The 26,099-nt window shown below is 43.5% G+C and overlaps 1 protein-coding gene across 2 annotated transcripts in view; it reads right to left on the bottom strand.

Moving 5' to 3' along the window:
- The window catches only part of ADGRL1 (adhesion G protein-coupled receptor L1), a 561,888-nt gene that overhangs the window by 101,216 nt on the left and 434,573 nt on the right, over positions 1-26,099 (bottom strand). For both annotated transcript variants that reach the window (XM_069231717.1, XM_069231716.1), the window contains exons 6-10: positions 15,805-16,119; positions 10,899-11,002; positions 5,464-5,649; positions 3,265-3,303; positions 610-793 (exon numbers count right to left, since the gene is read on the bottom strand). In XM_069231717.1, the coding sequence (XP_069087818.1) occupies positions 610-793; positions 3,265-3,303; positions 5,464-5,649; positions 10,899-11,002; positions 15,805-16,119 (828 nt within the window). The remainder of the gene's footprint in view (positions 1-609; positions 794-3,264; positions 3,304-5,463; positions 5,650-10,898; positions 11,003-15,804; positions 16,120-26,099) is intronic.

Here is a 26,099-nt window from a genome sequence, read left to right as displayed (position 1 = left end):
AGCTCTCCTCTTACTCCTTCACCTCATTAAGCGGCTTAGGCCTAATTTAGAGTTTGGCGGATGGGTTACTCCTTCACAAACTTGACGGATATCCAGTCCGCCGTATTATGATTTCCATAGGCTAAAATGGAATCGGAATACGGCGGATGGGATATCAGTCACATTGTGACGAATTACTCCCTTCCGCCAAAGTCTAGATCAGGCCCAAAAAGATTGACAAAGTAGACAACACAACTGAATAGAAAGGCGAGAAAGTAAAAGAGAGAATAGAGAGTAAGAGAATGGAGGGAGGAGAGTAAGAGATTGGATGGGTAGGTTTCTTCTCTTTTATGTCAGCTCTCTCCCCCACTGCATCTTCCTTGCTGTAGATAGGACTTTCTGTTCCTCTTCAGTGTCTCATGCCTCATCATTGCCCTCAGTCAGAGACAGCATGGGATTAGCTGTACTGTCCTCTGCCCTATCCCACTTGGACAGGGTCTGCCTTATAGCTCCCTTCAGTTCCCTGAGCTTCTACATTCACCCATCTCCAGATCTGACTCATCCTTTGTAGTAGCCAGCATCAGCCCTCCTCTATCTGGGGCCTGAATCCCTGTTAGGAGCGGTACTCACCCACGTTGGTCTTGGCGGTGATGAATCGTGCGGGTTCCTTAAAGTTGTCTGCCAGCAGGAAAGCACCCTCCTCCACAATGTCCAGCAGCATAGTGGCTGTGTGCACCTGTTCTGTTGCATTCATGTCCTTCCATGACTCAAGGGCCTCAGGCCGCAGTAAGTTGTCCACTGTCTCAACCACCGCCTGCCGGGAAGCACAGGAACAATAGCGCAGGTTTGCCTTACACTTGACTCTTTATGCTACCAGATCTCCCCATGAATCTAAATCCAGGGTGAACAGGCCACATCTACTTTCATAACAGGAATAGGATTTCTGCAGAGCTCAGACAATTTATTTTAAATTTTTGTGATTGTATTTATAAAGTTGTCTTCCAGGTAGAAGTAGCGTCACATCACTATGACAGTGACTAGGGGCAGGTGAAATATTTACTTTACATACACAGACATGAGAAGCCTGGAACTGCCTAGCACCATGAAAAAATATAATATTCCAACTTCACTTGTTTCCTCCATGCAAAGTAAAAGTCATCAAGAAAATGCCATGATGACGAATTGCTGGTCTAGGATGTGCTGTGTGTGTGTGGGGGGGGCGGGTCTTCCGGAACACAAAATTGTCAATATCAGTTTTTCCTGCTCTAGAATATCATGTGGATTGGTTATCCTAGACAACAGGCCTGGGAATGGGATCAGGACTGCCTCAAGATTTTTCTGATGTCCTTTTATTCTGTCCATCACCACCAAAGAAAACCTGGTGGTGACGAACAGAAAGATAAAAATAATGACTCCCACGCCCAGGTAAAAAAAGCACCAGGGTATGGACTCATTAGTTATTTTTTTCAAGCATAAGTTCCAATGTGGGAATTTGTTTTTCATAAACAAAATGTTTAATAGATGGCCATCAATTTGGTGCCCTCAGAGAAACTGCTGTCATGGGGGTTCCTCAGAAGATACAAGGAACACTGATAGCCCTATAATGATCTCTAAATACAGCAGTGATCTCAAAATATGGAGGCCTTTTGTCCATCAGGGTGGCAGAGATAATGTCCTCCACAACCCTGATAGATGGAGTAAAGACTGCCATACTTTAAATTATGTCCTAATGAACCTCACACATCTCTAGTTGGGATTACATTAAGGATGAAGTTCATGAGTATATCTAAGGAATAAGACATGAAAGAGTCCTACTGCCTTCCAAATGTGAATCTCCAACCGACTACTGAGGAAGCCTTGAGAGACCCCACAAGAGTCATGCACTTGCCAAGAAATGGCTACCTCATGGGTCTTGTATTGGGCATATGATTAGACTGGAAAATCACAAAAGGACTAAAAAGAAAGCAACTTTACACAAGGGGAGCGTGAAGTTTAAATTTTGGCAGCAAAGGTTTGCAAAGTAGATAAATCTGTAAAAGATTTTTCTAAAATAATGTGTTGCTAAAGGTGGGTTTTTGCTGGTAGTTTTCATCATAAAGCCCATTTCTAGAGAGTTAATTCTTGCCACAATTGTTCATTAAAAATGTTGCTCCCTTTGCAATAGCCGAAAAGGTTTGAAAAAAATAAAGTTGTCAATTTTGAATAGGAAAGTCTTCACGCACCCCGATGTTACCACTGCCCGCAGCAACTCCGCTGTCCCCAGATGGACCCTACTAAGCAGCCTACACACTGTCTCCACACCCTCGTCAACCACTAACATGTGTCCGCCTTTGTGGCATACAGTATCCCACAGTCACACAACTGTTTGCAAACAAGCCCTCTCTTCAAGGGTGGTGAGTTTTGAAGCAATGCCAGTTATGGAATTACTTAGTTTGAAAGTATTGTCAGTAACATAGCAAGCTATTAAACCTTTCACAGGCCTGATCCAGGTGTTATTGCCATTGCTGGTTTGGGTCAGCAGTGTGATTGTGGATTGTTTTACATCTTAAGTGCTGTTATTGTGCCTCATGTCACGAGGCACTGCTTGGCATCAAACCCTATGAATATGTTGTTAAACACAATCCCTTAATACTAGCCAAAATACTAGGGAGAAGGAGGGTGGCTTTTAACCAACACTGTGTTGTAAAGCAAACCTCATTCCCACCTGTGATTACCATAACAGACCCAGACCGTGTCTGCCCAAGGCACCTCAAACCTCTTCTACGACACCCAGACCAACATCGAGCCTTTCTAATACTGGTCAGCCATGATCTAAACCGTCGAATGAGAGTAAAATCCGATCACATGCAAAAAGTCTGACTGACACATCTCATACCTGACCCACAGCATTTCCTTCAATTATAGAATGAGGACCACATGTAGCAATGCCAATGTACCACAAACCTAAACTTCAGCAACTCCTCTGAATATGGTATGAGGTACTGCCCATTGCCCTGCCAGTGCATCTTAAGCTCGACTGAAAGCTTTGATTATGATTAAAGGTACCAGGACTGACACCTAGTCCAGCCAATGCATTCCAGTTCTTATGTCACCTCTGACGTTAAGACACAGTCTTCTACTGAATTAACTTGGTATTTCCTCCTTCCCATTTCTTCCCTCCCACTGGTTACTTCAGAACCATGTCTGATGAGTGAAGCCCTGCATCTTGCATTTTCCATCCCTGCCTACACCAGAATTAATCAGTTCCATGGTGCCCCATCACGGAAGCCATGTCTACAAACTCACCTTGAGGTAGTCTTTGCAGGTCTTTTCTCTCTTGTGCATCTGAGGTAACAGTTGGAAAAACAGAAAAGAGACAAATTTAAAACATTCTTTCTCATTCCCTCATTACCCTAAGTTACAGATATGTTTCACACAGAGCTGTTCGATTGGGATGGTCTGATGGATGCTGACCCAACAGGACAAGGGACTGACCTGCTGTGAACATCACAGCAGCTGTAACATTGCTTCGGATTGGTTCTAGGACATCTCCCCTGACAATGGGGAAAACAAAAAGTAGATGGCTACAATGCTTGAATTCATGTCATCCATTGGCAATTACTCAGGGTCACATTGCAGTCCATTTTTCTGCCCATTATGCCACTCTAAAGAGAGACCGGCCACATGCAAATCTCACTGGTCCTGCTAAAATAAAAACAGGTCACCATGAACTGCCAGACCAAGGCCCCTCCAACTGGTAGCAACACAAGGGAACACAAGTAGTTTTGGCCTAATTATGCCTTAACAGTGAGATATAGCTTGATTTACAGCACAGTGAGCATGGACCTCATGTCTGGGCATACACGCCACACTTAGGGTGTCGTACTCAGGAAAACAAAAAGATAATAGATGGAATCTTTGAAATAATATGAGCCACTGCTAATAACTTGGGGCCGCATTTCAGACCATACTTTTTTGCCCTATATGCCACTTCAGACAGAACAGCCTGAACTGCCTGACCAGACCCCCCTCTAGATGTCAACACAAGCAATCCAATGAGAGTGGGGCAGCAAATGTACTGAGACATCAGACATCAGACCACATGGAGTGCTCAGGACTACACCAAATAAAATTGGCTGGGCATTGGAGGGGTGCCACTGCCACTGAAGAGAATAGCCTATAATTTACATTCAAGGTTTTACAACAGACCAAAAAATTGGCGAAGAAGAGGTCTCTATTTTGCATCTAAGATCCTTTAGGGGTTAACTCGAGAATAAGGAACTGACGTTAAAGAAATATCCTCAGCTAATGGCCGTCATGAGTTAGATTGAGAAAACAGTGTTAACGGTATCCGCTTATCCAGGAGTCTCCAGGATTGAATTCCAGACAGAATACAGGCTTTCAAAGATGCCTGCTTATCTGTCAGCCTTAGGGATAGTGCAAGAGAGAGGAGAATTGTTAACGATATATGCATATGTAAGGGTATTGAAAGTTTCGTCTGAGATAGGGGTGATGGAGATATTGGCACACTAGGAGCTTTCAGGATTTTATCTTAGACTGAGCAATCGGTGCTGATATACACATGCTGTGAAATATCAAGGGTTTGTCTTTGACTGAGGAATTAGTAATATCTGATTCAACTCCTGTTGAATGCAGATCTCTTCTTTGCCAATGTTTCAATCTGTTGTGAATCCCTGAAATCATTGAAAATTGATAATTTCCTTACTCCGAGGTATCCTAGGCACGCATATCTTATCATTCCCATATCATTACTAGTTATTTTGCATTGTAAGAATTCTTGCCACTAAGACTACCACAGTTCTACTGATATCAAGCCTCATTTACTTCTTCGAGAACTCATCTGTTTCTCAGCAGGACTTTTAGTAACAACGCCCTGATTATTTTTAGGAAACATTCATGCTAGGTGGATCTCTGTCCTTGCTAATGTCCTAATAAAGTATTTCCTAAAGTTGTGTTTACCAATAGAAAGGAAAGTGCATGTTCTACTGTAGATTGGAAATACTTGTGTGCCTTTGGAGAATGTTCACGAGAGCGTGAGTGTTTGTGTACATGCAATGTTCAACATTTTTTCAATAGACAGAGTAGATCTTGAAATCAGCCCATTAATCCTCTGCCTGTAGGGGGGGATTGGCCTCCAAACATGGAATTAAGATATTCCCTGCTGTCGGTGTGTGCACCATCCATGTAATGAACACTTGGACAGAAGAAAGCTAAGAACTAGTCTATCTCCTTATAAGGCATAACTTGCAATTCTCCTTGAAAGAGGAAGAGTAACGTTAAAAGTATGGGACAACCCAGCGTGTGATTGAAACAGGTATTTTGTGGGCGAACTCTATGATGGGAACATGCATACTATGGCACAACTAGTAGCAAGAGCCACCATGCCACAGCCCTAGCAGTAGTACATAGGGTGGAGCAACGACCATGTCTTTGCCAATGAGTAGTAAATGCCACACACCATACCAGTGGACACTTCACGATTACCTTATTGTAGTTCTTGCCGGCTGACTCCCTCTCTGTGGGCCGCAGTATCTGCATTTGTGAATCCAGGATGTCCAAAAGTTGTTCCATCAGCTTCACAGAGGAGCTGACGTCCCCAGCGTAGATAGGCCCCCGAGTGTGGCGTGCCAGCTCACCTGCAATGGCGGGAGCATTCTCCCCATTTTTAATCTGTGCCAGCAAAGACATGATAAATGTTAGGATTAGTGTGCTGGAATGGACACCTATAGGCCTGATCCTAGCACTGGGAATCCAAGTCAGTTTAAAGAAACAATTCTGTTAGACTCACTGTTGTGTCACCTCCATTTTCACAGCTTTGTAGTTGCCTGTTACACTGAACAACGAATAACTTTACACTGAACTGCTAATAACTTTCTTGAAGGTTTAATTAAAAAGTATGCATAAAACCTCCTTAAGAGTGTACATCGACTAAAGCGCCTTCTTGAAAAGATCTATCCGAATTGGTCCAGGGTAGAAAATGACATAAGGAGATGATATAGGGATCCTCCCAAAAGCTGAAAGTCCCATTCACGTACCCATATGAATGTCTGCTCTCGGCTATAGCAGAGACTGCTAGACACAACTACACCAGACTGGTCATGATGAATCACTCTGGGCTAAATCAGACCCTTTGCTTAGTTTGGGGAACATCTGCTCAAATGTTTTGAGAAAATTATAAATAATAATTTTAAAAAGCAAAATCTATGTATATCTGGCACTGCATTAGAGCCGTGAGTGCACGGTCCTGGTCGGTGCCAGGTTCACCCTCACTGGGTACACCATGTGCATACTGGGGCTCCGCATACAGTTAGTGCGCATGGTCATGGCACGCGGCTATTTCACAGCACTGGTATGCTCATAATGCTGCTCTGTTCTTCTCTGTAGGCAAACCAGCTAAACACCTCCTGTGGGAGACTGTTTGCTGAGTGCACAAGACATGCACTGTGCTGCGTCCCCAAAGGAACACTTGGTGCACCGCTTCCTTGGAGGCACATGGGTATGGTGCCCACCGAGAGCTTGTTTGCCCCGGTTACTGCTTCAGTAACACAGCACAAGGACAAAGGCGTGACCATATTCACATAGAGCCACACCGCTTGCAATGATGACCATCCATAAATGTTGTGTGAGTGTGGTATGTGACATTCCAAAAAGGCTTTCCAAGCATCTAGGCCCATGCCACTATGTGGACGTCCCTACTGCAGCTCAGAAAGCTGGTGGATATCCATGCAGCACACCCAGGGCACTTCCATCATCAGGTCTATGGAGCACTAAGCTTCAAACCCTGTTTGTGAACTCACATTTTAAATGGCATCACATCTAAAAGGCTGAGAGGATACTACTACTTTTTTGGCATCTATTGGGTACAGCAAAAGTCCAATAGCAGTGGCATCTTAGGGCAGGGTACAGACAAACTCAAAGCACTTGTTAAAGTATATGATTACAGCACCCCAGAACCCAAGGTTAAGATTATTTCCTAATCACAGTAGTAAAAAAACAAATCACTTCCCTAACAAAACTTGAGAGTAAGAAGCTTCTGGTTCCTCTCCAAACTCTAAACACCACTGAAGATCAACAACAACAGTGTACTATGCAAACATCACTCACCCATGCCCTTCTCTGGGACGTGTGCATAATGGCACAAAAGCCATCACAAATTACATCATCAGTGATATCAAAAGAAGTGACCAGCAGCGTCATTGACAATGTAATTTCCATTGCCCTATGTGTCTGCAGAAAATAAAGACTGCTAAAAGCACACAATAGTAATACATATCCTCAGGTGTTAGCTCAAGATAGAAGGCTGCAGTACCACTTTCTCCCTACAGATGGCCCCGCAAAGGATACACACAGAACCAAGACTGCTGTCCTGTTAATGAGCAAAATTCAATAGACGCCCAAGCAAAGTAAAGGCAATCACTCTCAAACCATAAAAAAACACATACGACAAGTGTTTTACCTAATAATGGAATAAGGAGTTTCCTCAGTGATATATCTTCGGAGTACGGACTCTGTTTACATTATGCATGCTCTCCCCGTGGATACCAGTGGGGCCTGTAGTGCTTTTTTCGCCATTGCATGGGCACACGAACTACTACTCTTAAAATAACAAAAGTGCCTCAGCAGAACAAAAGCAGTGGTACAGTTAACAGCTGATCACCCTCATCGCACACGTTGTTATGAAATAAACACAGTAACAACGTCTTTAAGTACATTTCCAGGGGTTCAAGCCTATGCATGCCTGCGTATGCAGGCCCAGCGCCGTACCCTCAAGTCAGACATAGCTAAGGTTCTGCTATTTCACCATTATGTTCCAGTTTTTTAATGGTTTTGTTTGTACCAAACATGTCAGGCTTCTACCCTGTTAATAAGAGTCAGTAGCACGCATATGGACGCCTGTGTGCTCAAAAGAGCTGCATGAGAGGTCTGTCTCTTGGGATAGTGGATTAGGAAGTATTTTGTGCCCTAGGCACTCTCTGCCCCCTACCCTAGTTTCTTTCGAACTGTGTCAGACTCTTGGCTCTTTTCCTGACCATCCTCCTCTGTCCCTTTCCCCTAGTTTCTTTCGAACTGTGTCAGACTCTTGGCTCTTCTCCTGACCATCCTCCTCTGTCCCTTTCTGCTCTCCTCTCCTTCCTCACTCTTCTCTCTACTGATGAGCAGATTTTGCAGGAAAGTTCTCTCACAAAACCTTTCTGTGCAAGAATCTTTGTTCGATTGTGAAATTTTACAAAGGACACACACGTTGTAACTTTTGTGAAGGGAAACCACTGTGCTCTCCCTCAAATTCGCTGGTGGAATTTTAGTTCCACACAATCTAAGATACATCTTTTCATTTAGAAATAAAGGATTTTCACACAAACATCAGTCATTTAGTGCAGCTTACTTTATTATGCTCTAAATAATCACTATACCCCCCGATCTCTGGAGCCACAGAGTATATAACTCCCACTTAAATAATCTTACAAATATTTGGGAGTCTGGATGATTAGCACATTCATACTTTGACTTCAATTGATATTTTTAATTGCAATGCTTATTTTCACTTACATACCACTTGTGTATTTTTCTTTCCTTATCCTTACATTACCTGAAATTATTTCACTAAGATCTTTTTAGCGTTTAAAGGCAGAATTGTATGCTTACAACGCCCATATGAAAATGTATTTTATTGTCAATTATTTTCTTTGAATGTCACTGAGTTGGTAAAATTCTAAAATGTTGCTAGAATGAACCAAGGAGCAGATGTGGCTATTCTGTATCTTTTCTCCTCAAAAACCTTGTAGGTGTCATTGGCACAGATTTTTGTAGAGTCTTGATCCTTTGTTATGGCTCCTTGAAATATCAGTGCACCTGTGCCTGTGTATGTGGCAGGGCCGGTAGGGGTTGAAGAACGACACTATGCCTTGTTGCAAAATTCTGCAGCATATACTTGCCTGTCAGTGTGCTGAGTTCCAAATGTGTTTTCTTATAGAAATTAACTGTGATGTTCATGCATGTTTAAGGAGAACAAATTTGGACATTACAAAAGTGGCTAGCTATATGACCTTAAGTGTCCTCTACCATAATTGAGTGTGTGATTTACAAAGGCCATTACCGATCATATCATATCTGATCGTGTAATATAACAAGCTGGAGCTAATTTCAGAAATTCCACGTAAAGGTGGGCAACGGGCAATTTTCAGGGCTCCTGGGTTGGCCATTTTGACATAGTTTACCTGTTACTGGTGACATGAGAGTAATTCTCAAATGTGCATTTACACACAAAAAAAAAAAAAGCTAAATCCCTAAACCAAATACTTATTTTCTTGTGTTTTAAAAATGTGAATGTAAACGTAAAGGCTACTTTTCCAGTTGCTTTTACATTTATTGTCTATGTACCTGCTAGCCTTTCTTGGTTAATGTCTTATTGACATTTCAAATCCCTTATAAAATGTCTAGGCCTGTAAATACCCTAAACGTGGTTACCGGATAGATTAAACAGCGGCCCTCTGGGATTCCATGCTGATGCATTTTCGAAGCACTTGGGTCTAATGTTACATGCTCTAGGCATGTACAGTGGAGTAAAATGTGTAACAGTCAATATTTCAATCTTGATTGATAACTGAGCTCAGCTACGCAGCATCCTGTGGTTCTTTAAAATTTGGTCTCACTTCTTAAGAATGTATTTTTTGGCAATTTAAATGAAACATTACTCTGTTGTTAGTATTTAAGTTCTCACAAGAAATGTAAAAATGAAGGGCCTGATTCAGAGTTTGGGGGGGAAGAGTTATTCCATCATAAATGTGACAAATATCCCTTCTGCCTTATTACAGGTGCATTATATCCCTTGGCACTTGTAATAAGGTGGATGGGATATCCATAACCCATTCTTCCAAATTCTAGATCAGGCCCTAACTCTTCTGTACATATTAAGATTTTTTTTAACGTTGTTTTGTTTTGATTTTCCTTGACAATATGTCTCCTGTTCCTTGCAATATCACTTTAAAATATATTTAAGAGGAATCAATAAGGTAATTTAAGGTTAGATTACGTGTGTAAAACGCTCACTAGTTAGTGAGAGTTCTACTTATACAAGTGACCCATCAAACCTGGCCTCTGGTATTGTGGGGTTAGGAATGGCAATGAGACAGCCCAGGTTATCTTGACAGAGAAACAAGGTTGATATTTCTCAGAGGGTGGCTTCTCAGGAGAACAAGCACTGAGAAAGCCATAAATCTGGCTTACAATTTGAGCCCTGACTAAAATATTTTTCAAACCCTGCTGCAGTTAAAAACAGAACAAACAACAATTTCTTTCTGTGAAAATAAATAATTTAGTGTATTGAGAGACAGTGTACTTTTGAGATTTAAAACAGTCCATAATGCACTGCAGTGTAAGAAGTACACCGGAGGTGGGGAATGATACTCTAAAAGCCAAAAGCACTGGGTGGAAAGGTATATTCTTGTGGGGCAGATCTAAAGTCCACCCTATGAATAATTTAAAGAATGGTTAACAATAGGTCAAAAGACAGCTGTCCTGTCAAGCCAGACCTAAACAGAGGACATATGATGGAGTGCCATTTCTGAACTGTACAAATAGACTGTGAATGAACCATTGGCAGGGCTGATGTACTTTAAACATGTAAGCATATGATGTGCTTTTTATTTGAAAGTGTTTTCTAGTGTATTTCAGTTTCTCTGTCGCACTGTGACGATTTGTGTAACTTTTGTGCTATTGTTAGTTCATCCTTTGCTGGCACAAAATGAACAAATGAACTGTTGTTCTTTGCCCTTTTATTGTTACATCCAACATAATATAAGCTTTCCCTTCAATAAACAAAAATATGTTTCAAAACACGGCTAGAAACCCATTCCTAATTGGTCTCCCCGAATTTCGACAAGGTACGAGGCATTTACCAGATGAGTTCGCAGACCACCTACCTTCTGAGCCACTTGGCTGACCCAAGGGGACGTGCAGTTGCTTAGGTCTGGGCCCCTCGGATTCCAGGCACCCAGTGTTTGCAAGCACTGAAACGAGGCGATTCCTGAAGAGACAGAAGTGAAGAGAGGCGGGCAGAGGAGCGGGGGAGGAAGGGATGGGGGAAGAGGGAAAGATAGGAAAAGGGAAAGAGAGGGAGAGAGGCGGGTGGGAGAGACAGGCAGAGCGAGAAATAGTCGAAGAGGGAGTTGTGGGGGAGAGAGAAATAGTGGGCGAGAGGGGGCGCGTGGTTTACGGGAAATGCATTGAGGGCAGGCAGAGAGCCAAGAAAGATTGAGATGAAAAGAAAATTATAAGATAGGAAAAATGTTGGGGAGCAAAAAATAGGAGGCGAGAAAGACAATTGGAGAAGAAAGAGGAGAGCGAGTAAGAGAAGGCCGTGGGGAGAATATAAAGTATGATATCAGAACAAGGAGGAGGGGTGGGGCAGATGAGGAATGGAGGAGACAGGAAAGGGAACAGAATGTCGAAAAGTAATGGGGTGGGAGAGAGAGAAGACAAGGAAACATACAGTGGAGCAGCAAAGCGGAGAATGAGGGGGGGAGGATGTCAGAAAGGGAAAGAGCGAGCGGGGAGGTAGGGACAAAGGGGAACAGACAGAACCAAGGAAGAGGAGCAGCAGATCACAAGGAGGCAGGAGGGGGCAGAATACAGCGGGGGAGAAAGAAGGGGACAAGTGATAAAATGTGGAAAGAGACATCAAGGAGAAGGGAGAGGCGAAGAAAGAGAACAGTTAGCAGATGGTCTCAGACCGCAGACACCATGAAACATACCGTCCTTCTCCAAGGGGATTAATACTAAATTAAGTGAAATGGGCAACAAGAAACATTGCGTCCCTTTGTATAGGGATAATTCACAGTAACACGTTTGGGCTACCAGCCGGGACTGTCCTTGAGACGGGGGAGGGACGGTACTATACAAGTGATACAGGCCTACAAGGCCGGGACTGTCTGTGAGACGGGGGAGGGACGGTATTATACAAGTGATACAGGCCCACAAGGGCAGGGCTGTCTGTGAGGCGCGGAAGGGACAGTACCGTACTTGGGATACACCTTACAGGCCGGGACTGTCTGTGAGGCGGGGGAGGGACGGTATTATACAAGTGATACAGGCCTACAAGGCCGGGACTGTCTGTGAGACGGGGGAGGGACGGTATTATACAAGTGATACAGGCCTACAAGGCCGGGACTGTCTGTGAGACGGGGGAGGGACGGTATTATACAAGTGATACAGGCCTACAAGGCCGGGACTGTCTGTGAGGCGCGGAAGGGACAGTACCGTACTTGGGATACCACCTTACAGGCCGGGACTGTCTGTGAGGCGGGGGAAGGACGGTACTATACAAGTGATACAGGCCCACAAGGGCAGGGCTGTCTGTGAGGCGCGGAAGGGACAGTACCGTACTTGGGATACACCTTACAGGCCGGGACTGTCTGTGAGGCGGGGGAGGGACGGTATAATACAAGTGATACAGGCCTACAAGGCCGGGACTGTCTGTGAGGCGGGGGAGGGACGGTATTATACAAGTGATACAGGCCTACAAGGCCGGGACTGTCTGTGAGGCGCGGAAGGGACAGTACCGTACTTGGGATACACCTTACAGGCCGGGACTGTCTGTGAGGCTGGGGAGGGACGGTACCATACTTAAGATACCACCTTAGAGGCCGGGACTGTCTGTGAGGTGGGGGAGGGACGGTACTATATAAGTGATACAGGCCCACAAGGCCAGGGCTGTCTGTGAGGCGCGGAAGGGACACTACCGTACTTCGGATTCACCTTACAGGCCGGGACTGTCTGTGAGGCTGGGGAGGGACAGTACCGTATTTGGGATACCACCTTACAGGCAAGGAAAGTCTGTGAGGCGGGGGAGGGACGGTACTATACAAGTGATACAGGCCCACAAGGGCAGGGCTGTCTGTGAGGCGCGGAATGGACAGTACCGTACTTCGGATACACCTTACAGGCCGGGACTGTCTGTGAGGTGGGGGATGGACCTTGCTGTATATGGGACACCACCCTACAAGGCCATGACTGTCTTTGGGGTGGGGGGTAGACAGTACAATACATAGGATACCATCCTACAAGACCAGAACAGTCTGTGATGTAGGGGATGGATAGTACTCTACATGGGATACCCCCCACAAGGACGGGACTGTCTGTGAAGCAGGGGATGGACAGTACTATACGTAGGGTACCATCTATCAAGGCCTTGACTGTCTTTGGGGTGGGGGATAGACAGTAGTGGTTAGGGGATACCACCCTCCAAGGCCGGAACTGTCTGTGATGTGGGGGGTGGACAGTCCTGCACATGGGCTACCACCCAATGAGAACGGGACTCTCTGTAAAGGAGGCGATGGACAGTACTACACGTGTACCACTACAAGAGGACGGGACTGATGGTGAGGCAGGGGATATACAATACTATAAGTAGGGTACCACTAAACTAGGACAGTACTGTTGGTGAGGCAGTGGATGAACACTACAATACGTGAGGTACCACCCCAAGCACCGAACTGTTGGTGAGGCGGTGGACAATACGATACATGGGGTACCATCACACAAGGTCGTGGCTAGCTGTGAAGTATGGGATTGGATTGACCACCCCATCAGAAACAGGCTGTATTTAAGGCAGGGGATGTACCGTACTATATTCATGGCCATTGGAATTATGGGATTCTGTGGCCGTAATGTTTTCTGCGAATTATGGATTTGCCAACCATGCCACATAATCTTTAACATACTTTTCAGATTTTAACAACAAATTGCTTCTAGCTCAAACGGATCAAAAGTTACAAAAACATTGCCACACTTGTTGCTAAGCAATGACAAGAACTGTGTCAAGCAGTGACAGGTCTCCTTTCCTTTGCTGATTGCTGCATCTTGGTATGAAATTGATACCAACGAGGCGCAACCTCTACCCAGGCGGTGTTTACGTTACAAAATGACAAAACAGCAAAGTAGGACTGTGTCACAACCACCATATACTTTTTCTTCCCTAAGAGTATCATTTTAAAACAGCTGCATTATTTGTTCCTACTACGTCACATAAATCCAGTGCTTCTGAACGTATGTGGGCCACCACGCCACAAGGTTGACACTGGCCATGGGGACAGGGAATGTACAATTTCAGGTGGGCTCTCTTCTCAGATGGGAGAACTGGAACGTGATCAGAGATAGTGTACATTTTCTCTGTCAGCTCTCTGTCGAGTATAGTCTAAAAGGGACTAGTTTTCTCATTTTCTAAGAACCTCTGGTAGTGGCTGTCTGAGTCCACGGGCCTGATTCACAAAGCCATTCACACTCATGATTTCTAAGCAAAACTCGCAGAATTTATGCCTGGTGGTGTTCACAAAAGGCGATTTGACAGCTGTAAATCCATTTACTCCTGCAAAATGGTAAGCCAAGAGTGCATACAATTCTGTCGTATTAACTCCCAAGCAAGGGGTGAGAAAATGAAAGGTTGAAAGAACGGAGAAAAACAAAAAGAGTGCCATTGCACACTGGGGCTGCCTAGGCGGAAGGGTACCCTGTGCATAATTCTGCACTGGGAAAACTGGAAAGCCAAAAAATAGCAAATTACATTCCCTCTAGAATACTTGGGGATCTGTAAATGCAACAGCTTTCTTGGTGTCCTGCTGGGAATGCGCCTGTAGGGAAAGATCGTAAATGTGTGCACGGGAGTACTTTTATGTGTGCAGATTTATGGTTCCCTTTGTGAACCGGAAACCACACCTTGCCTTCAATCTTGTAACCCTCTATTCAATAATCTTGTGCCTCTCCATTTCTAAACGCATAGCCAAATAATTCACCCTGTGCCCAACAACTACACCCTTTACCAATCACACGCCTTTTCCCAACTGTTATCCCACTGCCAGCCTTTCACCTGCCTAGTCCTACCTTGTTCCGTCTGTCTTTAGCAAGCAGCTCAGTCACCCAGACAGGACTGACCAATCTGCATCAATAGCCAAGCATTGATTCTTCCAATCAATGACCTGACCTGTCCTCTCCCATGGCAAACCCTCCCTTTAACTCCTCCAACCCAAAACCTGCACCACCCAAAACTATAGTTTGCTGATACCAACCTATGATCCAACCGGACTTACAACCGCTCTTTGCCTTTTGCCTTATTGATCTGTTTTACCCATGAATCACAATATCTTCAGCAACACACTGACCGACCTTGCTAGTCAAGCACTGGACCGATCTACAAGTTGTGAAACCCATCTATCCCTTGGCAATAACTGAACCATGCTATCCCGTATATCCAATAAGTTCTGCCATATACTGACCGGCCGTGTTGCCAACCTTTCTCAACAACTCCATAGACTTGTTAAAAAAGTATTGAAAACTCCCTGCCGATCATATGGCATGCCATGCCATGCTGTCCTTCAACTGCTACATCCTATTGACCAGCAATGACCATCCTGCACCACAAGTATTCTTTCTCTACTAAAAATGACCCACTCCACTTCAGATCATATATTCTCACACCAAAACAAATCACCTCCTACCACTGACCTCAGGCTGTATGCCAAACCAACTGTTCTATTCCAATCTATTTAAAATTAGGAACAATCCACCCCTACCCAGAATCCCTTGACACTGCTGCACAACAAATGGCTCGTCCAGTGGCAGCACAATTCGACAATGACATCTTTACACCGCTGCTGTAATATCCTATGTTGACGATTACACCCCTCCACCTAACCACACATCTATGTGTGCCAAATCACTGCCACACTTTACCTAATGGCATGCCCAGTCAGTTATCTGTGTGGATGAGTTCCTCGCTCTGCGGTGTAGAACTGTGATAAAGCCTAACAAACATCTACAAATCTTGCATTGTACCTCTTGTGCCCTTGGGGCATGGACGTTCCACCAACATGCCCTGCTGGGTGGCAGGCCACTGCACCCTGCGAACCTCCTTGGCTTCACAGAAGACCTCCGGAAAGATGTGCTGATTGGAGGATGGTGGCTTGCGAGTGCTGGGGATGGACGCGGTGACTGGGTGGAGATCAGGTATCATCTGGTTAATAGCTCCGATGGGATGGGTGGTAAGTGGTGTTCGCCGGACAGTGGTGGTGGCAGACGGTGAAGACGTAGTGGTGACAGTTGTAGGTTTTACAGTCGTTGTTGTGCTGCTTGGAGTGGAAGTCACTGGACCTGAAAAAGCACAGAAGGAAAATAAGTGAACCTTGTAGGTTTGATAAAATTACAGTGTTCTAGGCCAACATGTATTGTGTGGTACACATACTCGTGGACCATCAGTTCCTCTGTGAGCATCTTGTGATGTACATTGGTGACGTGCAGTGCCAACGGGGACTGCAAACACCAGGCCCTTTAATCCACCCAGACCTAGAGTACACTGGAGAGACTGGCTTAAATCAAAAGGAGCAAGGAATACATGATGCCTTGTCTATACATGAAACACATACACAGCTCTTCCAAAAACATTGGGCCCTTTTCGAAAAAGTAAATTATGTCATAAACTTACGTTTATAACCAAACGTACCTGTTTTACATGTGCCAGGATGTCACAAAGAGATTCCTGGCAGGTGGACTTCTCTGCCACAAGTTCGGAGCTCGTAAATGCCACTTAAAGGGCAGGAAAAATGGCGTTCCTCGGTGTGGTTAGCCTTGGAAGTTTGGTAACGCGTGCAAGCATGGATATCTGGGGGCTTTTACAAGCTCCTTTCTTTCCCCGTTTCCACCCTGGAAACAGTGGGATTTTTACTAGACCCTTTTCTCAGTGGAAAGGGGAATGGATAACCCACTGACATGGTGGTGGTACAGCTTTCCAGATGTACTTCTGTGAAAGTCAGAAAATTACGTTTAGGTGGAGGCAAAGATCTCTATCTATGATTTTCTGACCTTCTTTGTAAATCTGGTGCATAGGCTCGAAAATATAAATGCAAAAATCTCAACTTCATATAGGTATCTACCTTATAAAAAAAAATCACCTGTTTTAATTCTTAAATATAGTCAAGATTGCTTCCCCCATTATACAAATTTTTATGAGGAGATACTTATGTAAGTTTAGAATTTTGGCAGTCTACGTTTTGAGTCAGTGTTTTTGAAATCTATTATATGCTAGTAGAAACACGCATCACCATCTTTTCCCCTCGGTCATCACCACACACACCCACATACACACACACATAGTTGTGCGGATCTGCCATTTACGTCCACGAAGGGTTAATTTACTGCTCTAACTTCAAATTCACTTGGTTAACCAGGAAAGTTATACACTTTGATCAAAGCAACCTCTGCTGCTTGAAGGCTTTGAAAGAAAACAGACATTTATAAGTAGGGAGGTGCTTCAAAAGCACTGTATGGATGCTTTTGATAAGTGACTACATCCCCCGGTTAAGAGCATCCCCAAAGTGATGCCAACACGTGTCCACAGAGCCATGTTGAAATACCACACACACACCACATTTAATCCCCGCTACCCTTACCCGACCCATACTAATTGATAAAAAGTTTGGAAAAGCTACTGCTCGGAAGAAAGCAAACCATAGTCTACCTGCATACATGCTTGGCTCATCCAGGCGGTTATTTGAGTTAAGCTCAATAACTCCTATCGAATTCGTAGGACCCGACACAATTTCAAATTTTGTTGGACTGAGAGTTTAACAGCAACCTTGAGCTGGCTATTCCACTCCTCTAAAGCTTTGATTACAAATTTTTCATACTATTGTACGAGAAACGAAGTAAGATTGGTTCAACTGGAAATTAGATTTATGTATTGTTTTGTAACAATCTGATATTTTTAAATTAAGAAAAAAATATTTTATTGTAGGTTATAATTGTCTTCAAATAAATTGTGTGTGAGACGGCTGATGGAACAAATAATTAATATCTTCCAATATAACTAAATCCACCACATAATTTTGCTGTAAGGCATTAGGCTCTGGAATACACTGGAGCGGCCATTTATTCTATTTCGTGTTCGACAGTTTGTCACTTCTTTAAGTGGTAGGAGCATGTGGAGTTAGCTTAGGTTTTGGAAGAATTTGCTTTTTTTCAATTGTGTATTTGAAGCAATTCACTTTATGCATCATTGTGTGGCATTGATCACTTGGTCCATTAGATAGGCTCACTAATAGCTTGTATTTTACTCTTGCTAATCAATCAGGAGAATACTTGACTCAGACCAAGCTTCAACCTACAATTTCCTTGTAAAACGATCGGATCAGACCTCAGAAGTAACTTTATACAATGCACTACGCCACTGCTGGTGTTTCCTGCCTGAAACAGGGCTTTAAAATGAATAATGCACCTATGAGTTAGAAATCCCCTTTTGCATTTTTAATCTTCTTCTGAAAGATGTAATCAGATCTTTCTAGTTCTTAAGAAATAAATTCACTCCACTTTTCAAAAGTGAGGAGGAAAATACTCTTCCTTCGAAACATTATCTAGTGCCCAAGTACCACCAAATGATTAAGCTCGTTGTGTTTCTTAGAAATTCCAGAAATATTTGCACATAAGAAATAATGTAATGTTTTAAAACGTTTATAAATGTGAATTTTGAATGTTGCATGAATTCAGTGCTTATATAGTTTTATAACAAATCACAAATGAACTCTTCTATAATTAAAACATGAAAAAAACATATTACTGACAAGAGAGCTCGGCAGCGCGTGGAAATGAAATGCACCAGTCACCGAAAACATTAATTACAATTTTCACATATCTCAGTTTGCAGGGTGTGTTGGAAAGGAATCTTGCAGCTCCGTGAGCTGCTTCTATATTGTTTCCCGTTTTCGCCCAAGAAGGTGAAGTCGGTGTTTCCCACCCCTGTTTTGTTTGGCCTGTCACCTGCTTCATGCGTGTTTTCGCAAGCAGTGCAGAACGTCCTGCCTAGTGGGAAATTTGGAGGTTTCGCTAAACTCTCAAAGTTGTCACTTGTTACCCCTTGTGACACCATAGGCCTGTCTAGTGTTTTTATTTTAAAAGAGCTCTTAGCATTCTGGGACTTGTAGGCTCACACTTTTAAGGGGAAACCCAACATAGTAAGACCTAGCATGCAAAGTAACCTTGGCTAGAAAGTCTGAGTCTGCTAAGCTGTCACAAATAACCTCCCACTGTGTATAGATAATGCTTATGCTATGAATTTATGTTCTTTATGAAAAAAAAAATCTTCATTGCTATTAGTGCCTCTCTGGCCAGTGTGGGTCAGTTCTTCCAACAAGGTAAGGACGATAGTGGGGAAATTCTCTGGAGGTGCTAGGACAGAAGCGCTGCAGACCCCTGGCACCAAAACTACAGACTCAGAATTTAAATGGATGCGAGGAAGAGACTGCCTGCCCCTTCACACAGAAACAATGAGAAAGAAAAAGGGCAGTGTTGGATTTGAGCTGGTGGTCGCAGGTAGGGGCCACCAGAAATCATTTTTTGGGACCAGCACCTATTTTTCTGCATCAGACATTTTCCGAGAGCAAAAGAGGGAAAACAAACAAATTAGAATGCGGAAGAGAAAGATGAAAAAATGTATAAAGGAAGACACCGGGAACATGCAAAAGTGAGATAAGGGGCCAGGGGGTGTCTGGTGCTGGGTTATAGAGGCATCAAGTGGATTCACTGGTATTTAATTCCACAGACCGCCTTGGGTGCTCTGACATTTAATTCCACAGGCTGTGGGCTTCAGAGTAGAGCTTTGGACACCGGCACTCATTCTTCAAATTAAGCACTGGAAAAAGGGGCAGCACTGAGACCACCTCGAATGAAAAATCCCCCTGCCTCTGCTTCAGACATAGACACTGCCTGGTCTCCAGCTTGCAGGTAGCCATTTCAACTTTTTTTCATCCCTGTTTGTCTCTGCCATGTCTTTCCCATCCTGCCACTGCATACTCAAAATCTGCTGGTAGATGGTAGCTTGCATGAACTATTTTTATTTGAAAACGTATTTACTAAAATTACTTCCACTTATCACAAGTTGCAGCTTTTTCTTGCTCTCATACTAGGAGTTCTTTTTTCATGAGTGTCAATTTGACAACATGTTATGAGTAGCGGAAGTGACATCACACACCATGTGATCCCTTACACATGATTGCTTTCACTCATTACTCTAGCTCACCCACAGGGAGATAACATAATGCTGGAGGAAACAAAGAATGCATTGGGTGGTCCATGACCCGGCAGAGATGATGTCAGAACTGGAACCCAGGTGAAATTCTCTATCCATCTGTTGATTTGTTAAAAAAAAAGGAAATAGCAAAGCCCTTCTCAAGAGCCATTTGCACCACCCATTGCCCCTGCCAGCGCAGGTAATGGCAATGCCATCACAAATACTAACCATTACCCTTCTACAAGATTGGGGCTGCAGTCTGTGTACCTTAGGGGCTGTGGACATCATCGCCAAGAAAGCATTGGGTCCCAGGAGGCAGCCCAATTGACTCTGTGCACCTGAGGAGATTCGAGTGATATTAGGTGCGATATGCGTCCCTGCAGAGTGGGACGCATGCTGGACGTGACTGGGCCCGTCTGTGCTGGACAAGACTGGGCAACACCTCTTTCATTTGGCCTCACATATGTAATAAGATAATACAGGGGAAACTTTTGATCATAGTTACACTTATTTAGATCATGGGTAAAAGGACATTGAAAGGACCAGGGGCTGCTAATACAGAGGGATCAGAGACATCTGTTAGCAGGACTGCGTCTCCCATAACCAATTATTTAACAACAGTAATGGGTGCCCTCGACTCTGAAATTGGGCGGGTCGAAGAGCAGATTAAGGCTGTGAGACGAACCTCCCTTCCAGTGACTGATCCAAAAGCCTTGACCCCCTTAGTAGAGCCTATTGGTGGTTCGATAGACTTGACCACTGATCAGCAGAGGATTATTGAGCCCCAGGTAATTACTGGTTTGAATTTAGACTTAGTAGGCGGGCAGGTTGGGTCTGCCGTAATTTACACTCAAGACCTTAATGCCTTGATGGTGCAAACGCTGGAAGTTGGTCTGACTCATGCTGGTGACTTGCACGCTGTTACTACTGCGGCTTTCCGTTCTTAATCCAATTCTCCACCAACCAAACATCCTTGTCGAAACAAACAGCAGTCAGATAAAAAGAAGCCTCATTGTCAGCCGGCTGCTCAGAATGTTTTGACAGTATCACCTGAATTGATTGCAATCACGGCCCATAGATAGTACTGACTATATTTGTGCTCTCGTTAAATCTTGTTGTGATGATGTTTTTAATAGGATTGTGTCACTAATGGTTGATCTGAAGAAGCAGCTGCTTACCAAGTTAGAACAAAGCCAGAGGGATATTGTAAATACAAGTGCTCAAGGCCAGGAGGCTAATCCTGTGAATAAAACCAATATTTCGCTGGCTTCCCAGTCGTCATCTTCGAGGAATTTCCTTCTTAACCCCACTGTTGGACAGAAACAGTTAAATAAGACACTGAAGGCGCAACCATTGTCCTATTCCGAGTACCTTAAATTCAAACCAGGTTGGCGTACAGGCAAGGGCACTTAATTGTCCCGAGGCAGTGGCTCCCCCGCCATAACCCTTGTCCATTTCTTCACGTAAACCACACTTACATCTCACCCCGAGTCAACCCCATATGCTATTGTTCTGGACCAAGCCCCTTTCTTGGTGGGTAGGGAAATTGAAAGGAATGAGGATTTGAAACGGAAAGTAATACATTGGTTTGGCGTCAAGGTTGGGAGGCTAATAGATCTATCTTCTGAGATCTTGATAGTCAGGCGGGTGGCATTCATTGGGTTTCGCTGAGCCCTTCCTGATATGAATTGTTTGTTTGTAAACTTTAGATCTCCTGGGCTGGCGAGGAGGTTATTATGTTCCTTGAAAGGCCGAATGGATTCTTATCACCACATAAGGGCGTTCCCCTTAGGTTATTTTTCTGCATCTTGGCTGTTCTCAGAAAGGGGCTCAATGGCTAGCCCTGAGTTAAATTCTTGTCCGCCCCCACATTGTAAGTTTCCCCAATTGCATTTAAATAATTGTTTTTCTCCCTTGAGTATTCTAGAGGAGAACATCTCCTACATACTTTAGACCCTGATGGCCCTATTATAAATTCACTGGTAGACCTTGACCACTCCCTGGCGGAAGTTCTCAGTTCCTCTACATCAATGAATAGCCTTGAGATCCAAGGACCAGGGATGGAAGTCGCTAAGGCCTCTTCTGCTGGGGATTACCCAGTTAATGTATTGTCTAGGAATGTTCCAGGGATTCGATCCAAAGTGGGCATTGAGTATTGTAAGGACTTTGGTGGAGGTTTTGAGCTGGTCTGCCTGCAGGAGACTTGGTCAGTGACAGATTTTCAGTTCAATGGGTTCCATTCTTTTTGTACCCTTGCCTTACCCACCTAAATCACATAATTGATGTCCTGTAAAGAACAAGATTTTTCACCTTCGTTCCAGCTGCTTTTAATAACGGGGTTGGTGGATTTTATGGTGGTTCATTTTATCACAATATTTTTGATCAACAGAACTCTAGTGTTGCAGATATGTTGAATGAGGCAGTCGGGGAGGCAAAATCTCCTTCCCGTTCTAAGTGTACCCTGTGGGCTGGAGACTTTAATTGCACACTTTGCAAATTTAGTCTGTGGCTTATAAAACGAGAGGGGTCAGTCAATGACACATTTTAGACATTCTCAATATGGTGAAGCTTTAAATAACATTGTCATTTTTAATGATTTCATTTTTCTGTCTGACTGTGGTAGCAAAAACCTTCCTATTTTCCTCACCTTTTTGAGGGGAAACAAGCCGAGTGCAATCGCCTTTATGTTGATCTCTAATAATTATAGCCTCTGTATCATGGATTTTCACGCTATTCCACATTGTGCTAGTGACCATAGCCCACTAGTATATAATTATTAAAAAGAAGAGCTCTGTTTGGGCATTGCACCCGGTCCCCATGTCATATGGTGCTACTTAGGGACCTAAACTACAATGGGAGCAGATTGATGTGAGGGCCTTTGAGGCCAAAATTGTTAGGGATAAGGCTCAGTGCCTTGAGACTCTCACGAGTGAGTAGTGCACTTTACAAATCCCCTGATTGATTGATTGATTAATTAACAGCTGTTTGTCAACTGAGTCTTCATTTAATGTTTGAGTTTTTGTATCATACTGTATCTACTGAGTTGGTTGTTAAATGGCCGCCTTTATTTGCACAGTCCCATTGGTGGTTCAGTAATGTTTGCACGTGAGCCCATAAACATCTGAAGGCTATCCTCCATGCTAGCCCTAGAGATAATGATCGTGTTAGAGCTGCCCAGAAGAACTACAAGGCTATTCTTGAAGCTAAAAAGAAAGAACTGAGAGATGAAGCTTGGTCCGATTTAGAGGCAGCCGTCATCTTAGGGGCTCAAGGAAATTTTGGGAGCTTGTGTATCGAAGGCCTCGATACTAAAATAGGTTGCTCAATCTCTGGAAATGAGTGGGCTGCTCATTTTACTTACATTTTTAACCCTTTAGGTAAAAAGACTGTAGATGAGAAAAGGGATTGTTTGGCAAATAGTGACCCCAACCATGCCATCCAATTTAGTAAATCTATTACCATAAAGGACGTAGAGACAGCCATCAACCAGGGCACTTACCAGAAAGGCCGGGACCAGATGGCATTCCTTTAGGTGTTTTGAAACACAAGCCTGACCTTTGGGCTCCAACTCTCACAAATGTTTTCAGAGCAGCCGTTCTTGACTCACTTACAGTTACTTGGAAGGAATCAATTGTGGTTCTAATTATTGAAAAAGAGGATAGAAATGATCTGGTGTGTTATAGACTGATTTCCATGATTGATGCCACTGCTAAGGTCTTGGGCAGAGTACTGCTAGTCCGATTGGAGGCATGGGCAAACAACAATAATATTCTATTGAAAACCCAATATGGATTTAGAAAGGGTCATGGAACAGTTGAACAGTGTCTCAGTTTAGCTCTAATCATTAGCAAATATACCAGGTCCATGAAGAGCTCAATACATCTGCCCTTCATGGACTTGCCGAGTGCTTTCAACACTGTCAGTTGGAGAAATTATGGAGCATAATGGAGGATATGAGGGGGGAAGAGCCATTTCTAACACTTCTCTGGAGACTCCATTGGAACACCACTGTGAGAATAAGATACGCCCTGGGAGGTGATGCTACTGTCAATATTGTTACTACTGTAGGGGTTCGCCAGGGGTGCATTTTGACTCTATTTCTGTTCCTTGTCTACATAAATGGCCTAGAGGATTTGTTGTTACAGAAGAATCTAGCTTACCCTAAAGCTGGTAGCAGTTTTGTTGCATCGCTGCTTTATGCAGATGACAGTTTTCTAGCAAGTACTGCAAACAGCCTACAGAAGGTACTAAATGTTTTTGTGGAATTTATATCCTCATTGGACCTAAAGATAACACAAAAAAAAACATATATCATGGTCTGTGGCCTGAAAGCAACTAAGACCAAGACTTTTTACGTACAAGGTAACCTGTTGGGCAAAGTTCCTAGTTTTTGCTTCTGTGGGTTCTTTTTAGCAATCAGATGAATTGTTGGGCCTTGGCTATAACAAGAGTGCAGCATCTTAATAGAATTGTAAACATGTTTTTTAGTTTTGCAGCCAGACTTGGGCAGAAACCTGTTGAAGAATTGGTAGTAATGTACAAAGCAAAATCGTTGAGAACACTTTCCTCAGGAGATTGTTGATGGTTCTGCAAGGGGCCTCTACCTCCTCCTATCACTCAGAAGTGTGGCTTAGCTAGTTATAAGACCCCATAGGTATTGCTCCTTTATTTTTGTGGTCTAAAATAGGGTCTACTCCAGGATTAGAACTTTCTAGGCACATTATTCCTGAGTGTCCGTCATATTATCACTATGAAAAAGCCCTTGGATAGGATATATTAAGCGCACCTTTGACACCTTGGGTTATGTTACGTTTTTTTTGATGATCCAACCCACATTCCCACTTCTGCCAAATGTCTCTTGAAAGTGGCTAACGCGGAAAGACCTTTGGCTACCCGCCAATGAAAGCTCCCAGTTTTTTCCCTTACGAATGATTGCAATCTTGCTGCTTCTGTTTTAAGTGTCGGTTTTATCTTTCATTTGTTTTCATTCCCCAGTATAGATTTTATCTGACGAAATTTTACCTGGGCACAGTTCACTTTTTAGTGGCTTTTCCAACTCACGGTGGATGGCTTGATAAACTACCTCCTTGCCCATGTGATAATGTTTCAACACAATCAACTACCCATTTACATTTTTCTGCCCTTCACTTTAAGGCCAACTTTTTTGCTCCCATTATTAAGACAATCTAAGCCTGGCACTTTTCAAGAGGGCCTTAACCTTTTGCATTCACTTGGGCCCAAGGACATTTGTCTGGTCATTATTATCTTTATAAGGGGGCCCTTTCGATTAGGAAGAGATACGCTTGACGACCACCCTGAGTTTGACAGATTCTATTGATTTAGTAGAATGTTAATTTTCATAATTGTGTCTTTTATCAGCTTTTTATTAATTTAACATTTGTATTATGTATCATGATTGTTGGTTTTATGTTGAAAATGCCCTGTGCTTTTATGACTCAATGGAATCGGATAAAGTTTTATGACTGATTTAATGGAAGTATGGCAATTTGGGCTATGCCAGGCCACCTTACGCTTAAAAATGGCCTGGATGACTGGTCTCATTCATTTTTAATATACATTAAATTATGAAATACGCAATGTGCTAACATCAAAAATAGACAAGCAGTGCCACCTTGTGGTAGACTGCCATACGTTCTGATGTTGAGAATTAAGAGCAAGTGCTGAGAACCAGCAAACACCATCTCAAATTAACCACCTTTTGAGCCCCTAATCAATCCATGTATGATTATGTTATAATCCTCCATTCAAATCCTGTGTTTCTTTCCTTACGCAGTGTCACATTTCCATACCCACCTTGTGCGCTCCTAGCCCAGTCACACTCTGATCCTGCTACAGCCAAGGTCTCTATCTCTTCACCTTCTCTCTCCACCTAAACCCTGTCACTGTCTTCCTTGGGCTGTCTCTCAAGCCCATGCACCATCTAATCCAGGGGTCTCCAACCTTTGCACTAACAAGAGATACTTATGTTAAATGAAAATCATCATGGGCTACTAATAATATGAAAGTTGTACACATCAAACAAGATTACATTAGTGACCACCATAAGCAAGGT

Source organism: Pleurodeles waltl, chromosome 4_2, assembly GCF_031143425.1.
Source record: "Pleurodeles waltl isolate 20211129_DDA chromosome 4_2, aPleWal1.hap1.20221129, whole genome shotgun sequence".
NCBI classification, from domain to species: Eukaryota; Metazoa; Chordata; class Amphibia; order Caudata; family Salamandridae; genus Pleurodeles; species Pleurodeles waltl.
Note: the sequence above shows the minus strand (reverse complement) of the source record. Positions and strands in the feature narration are given on the sequence as shown.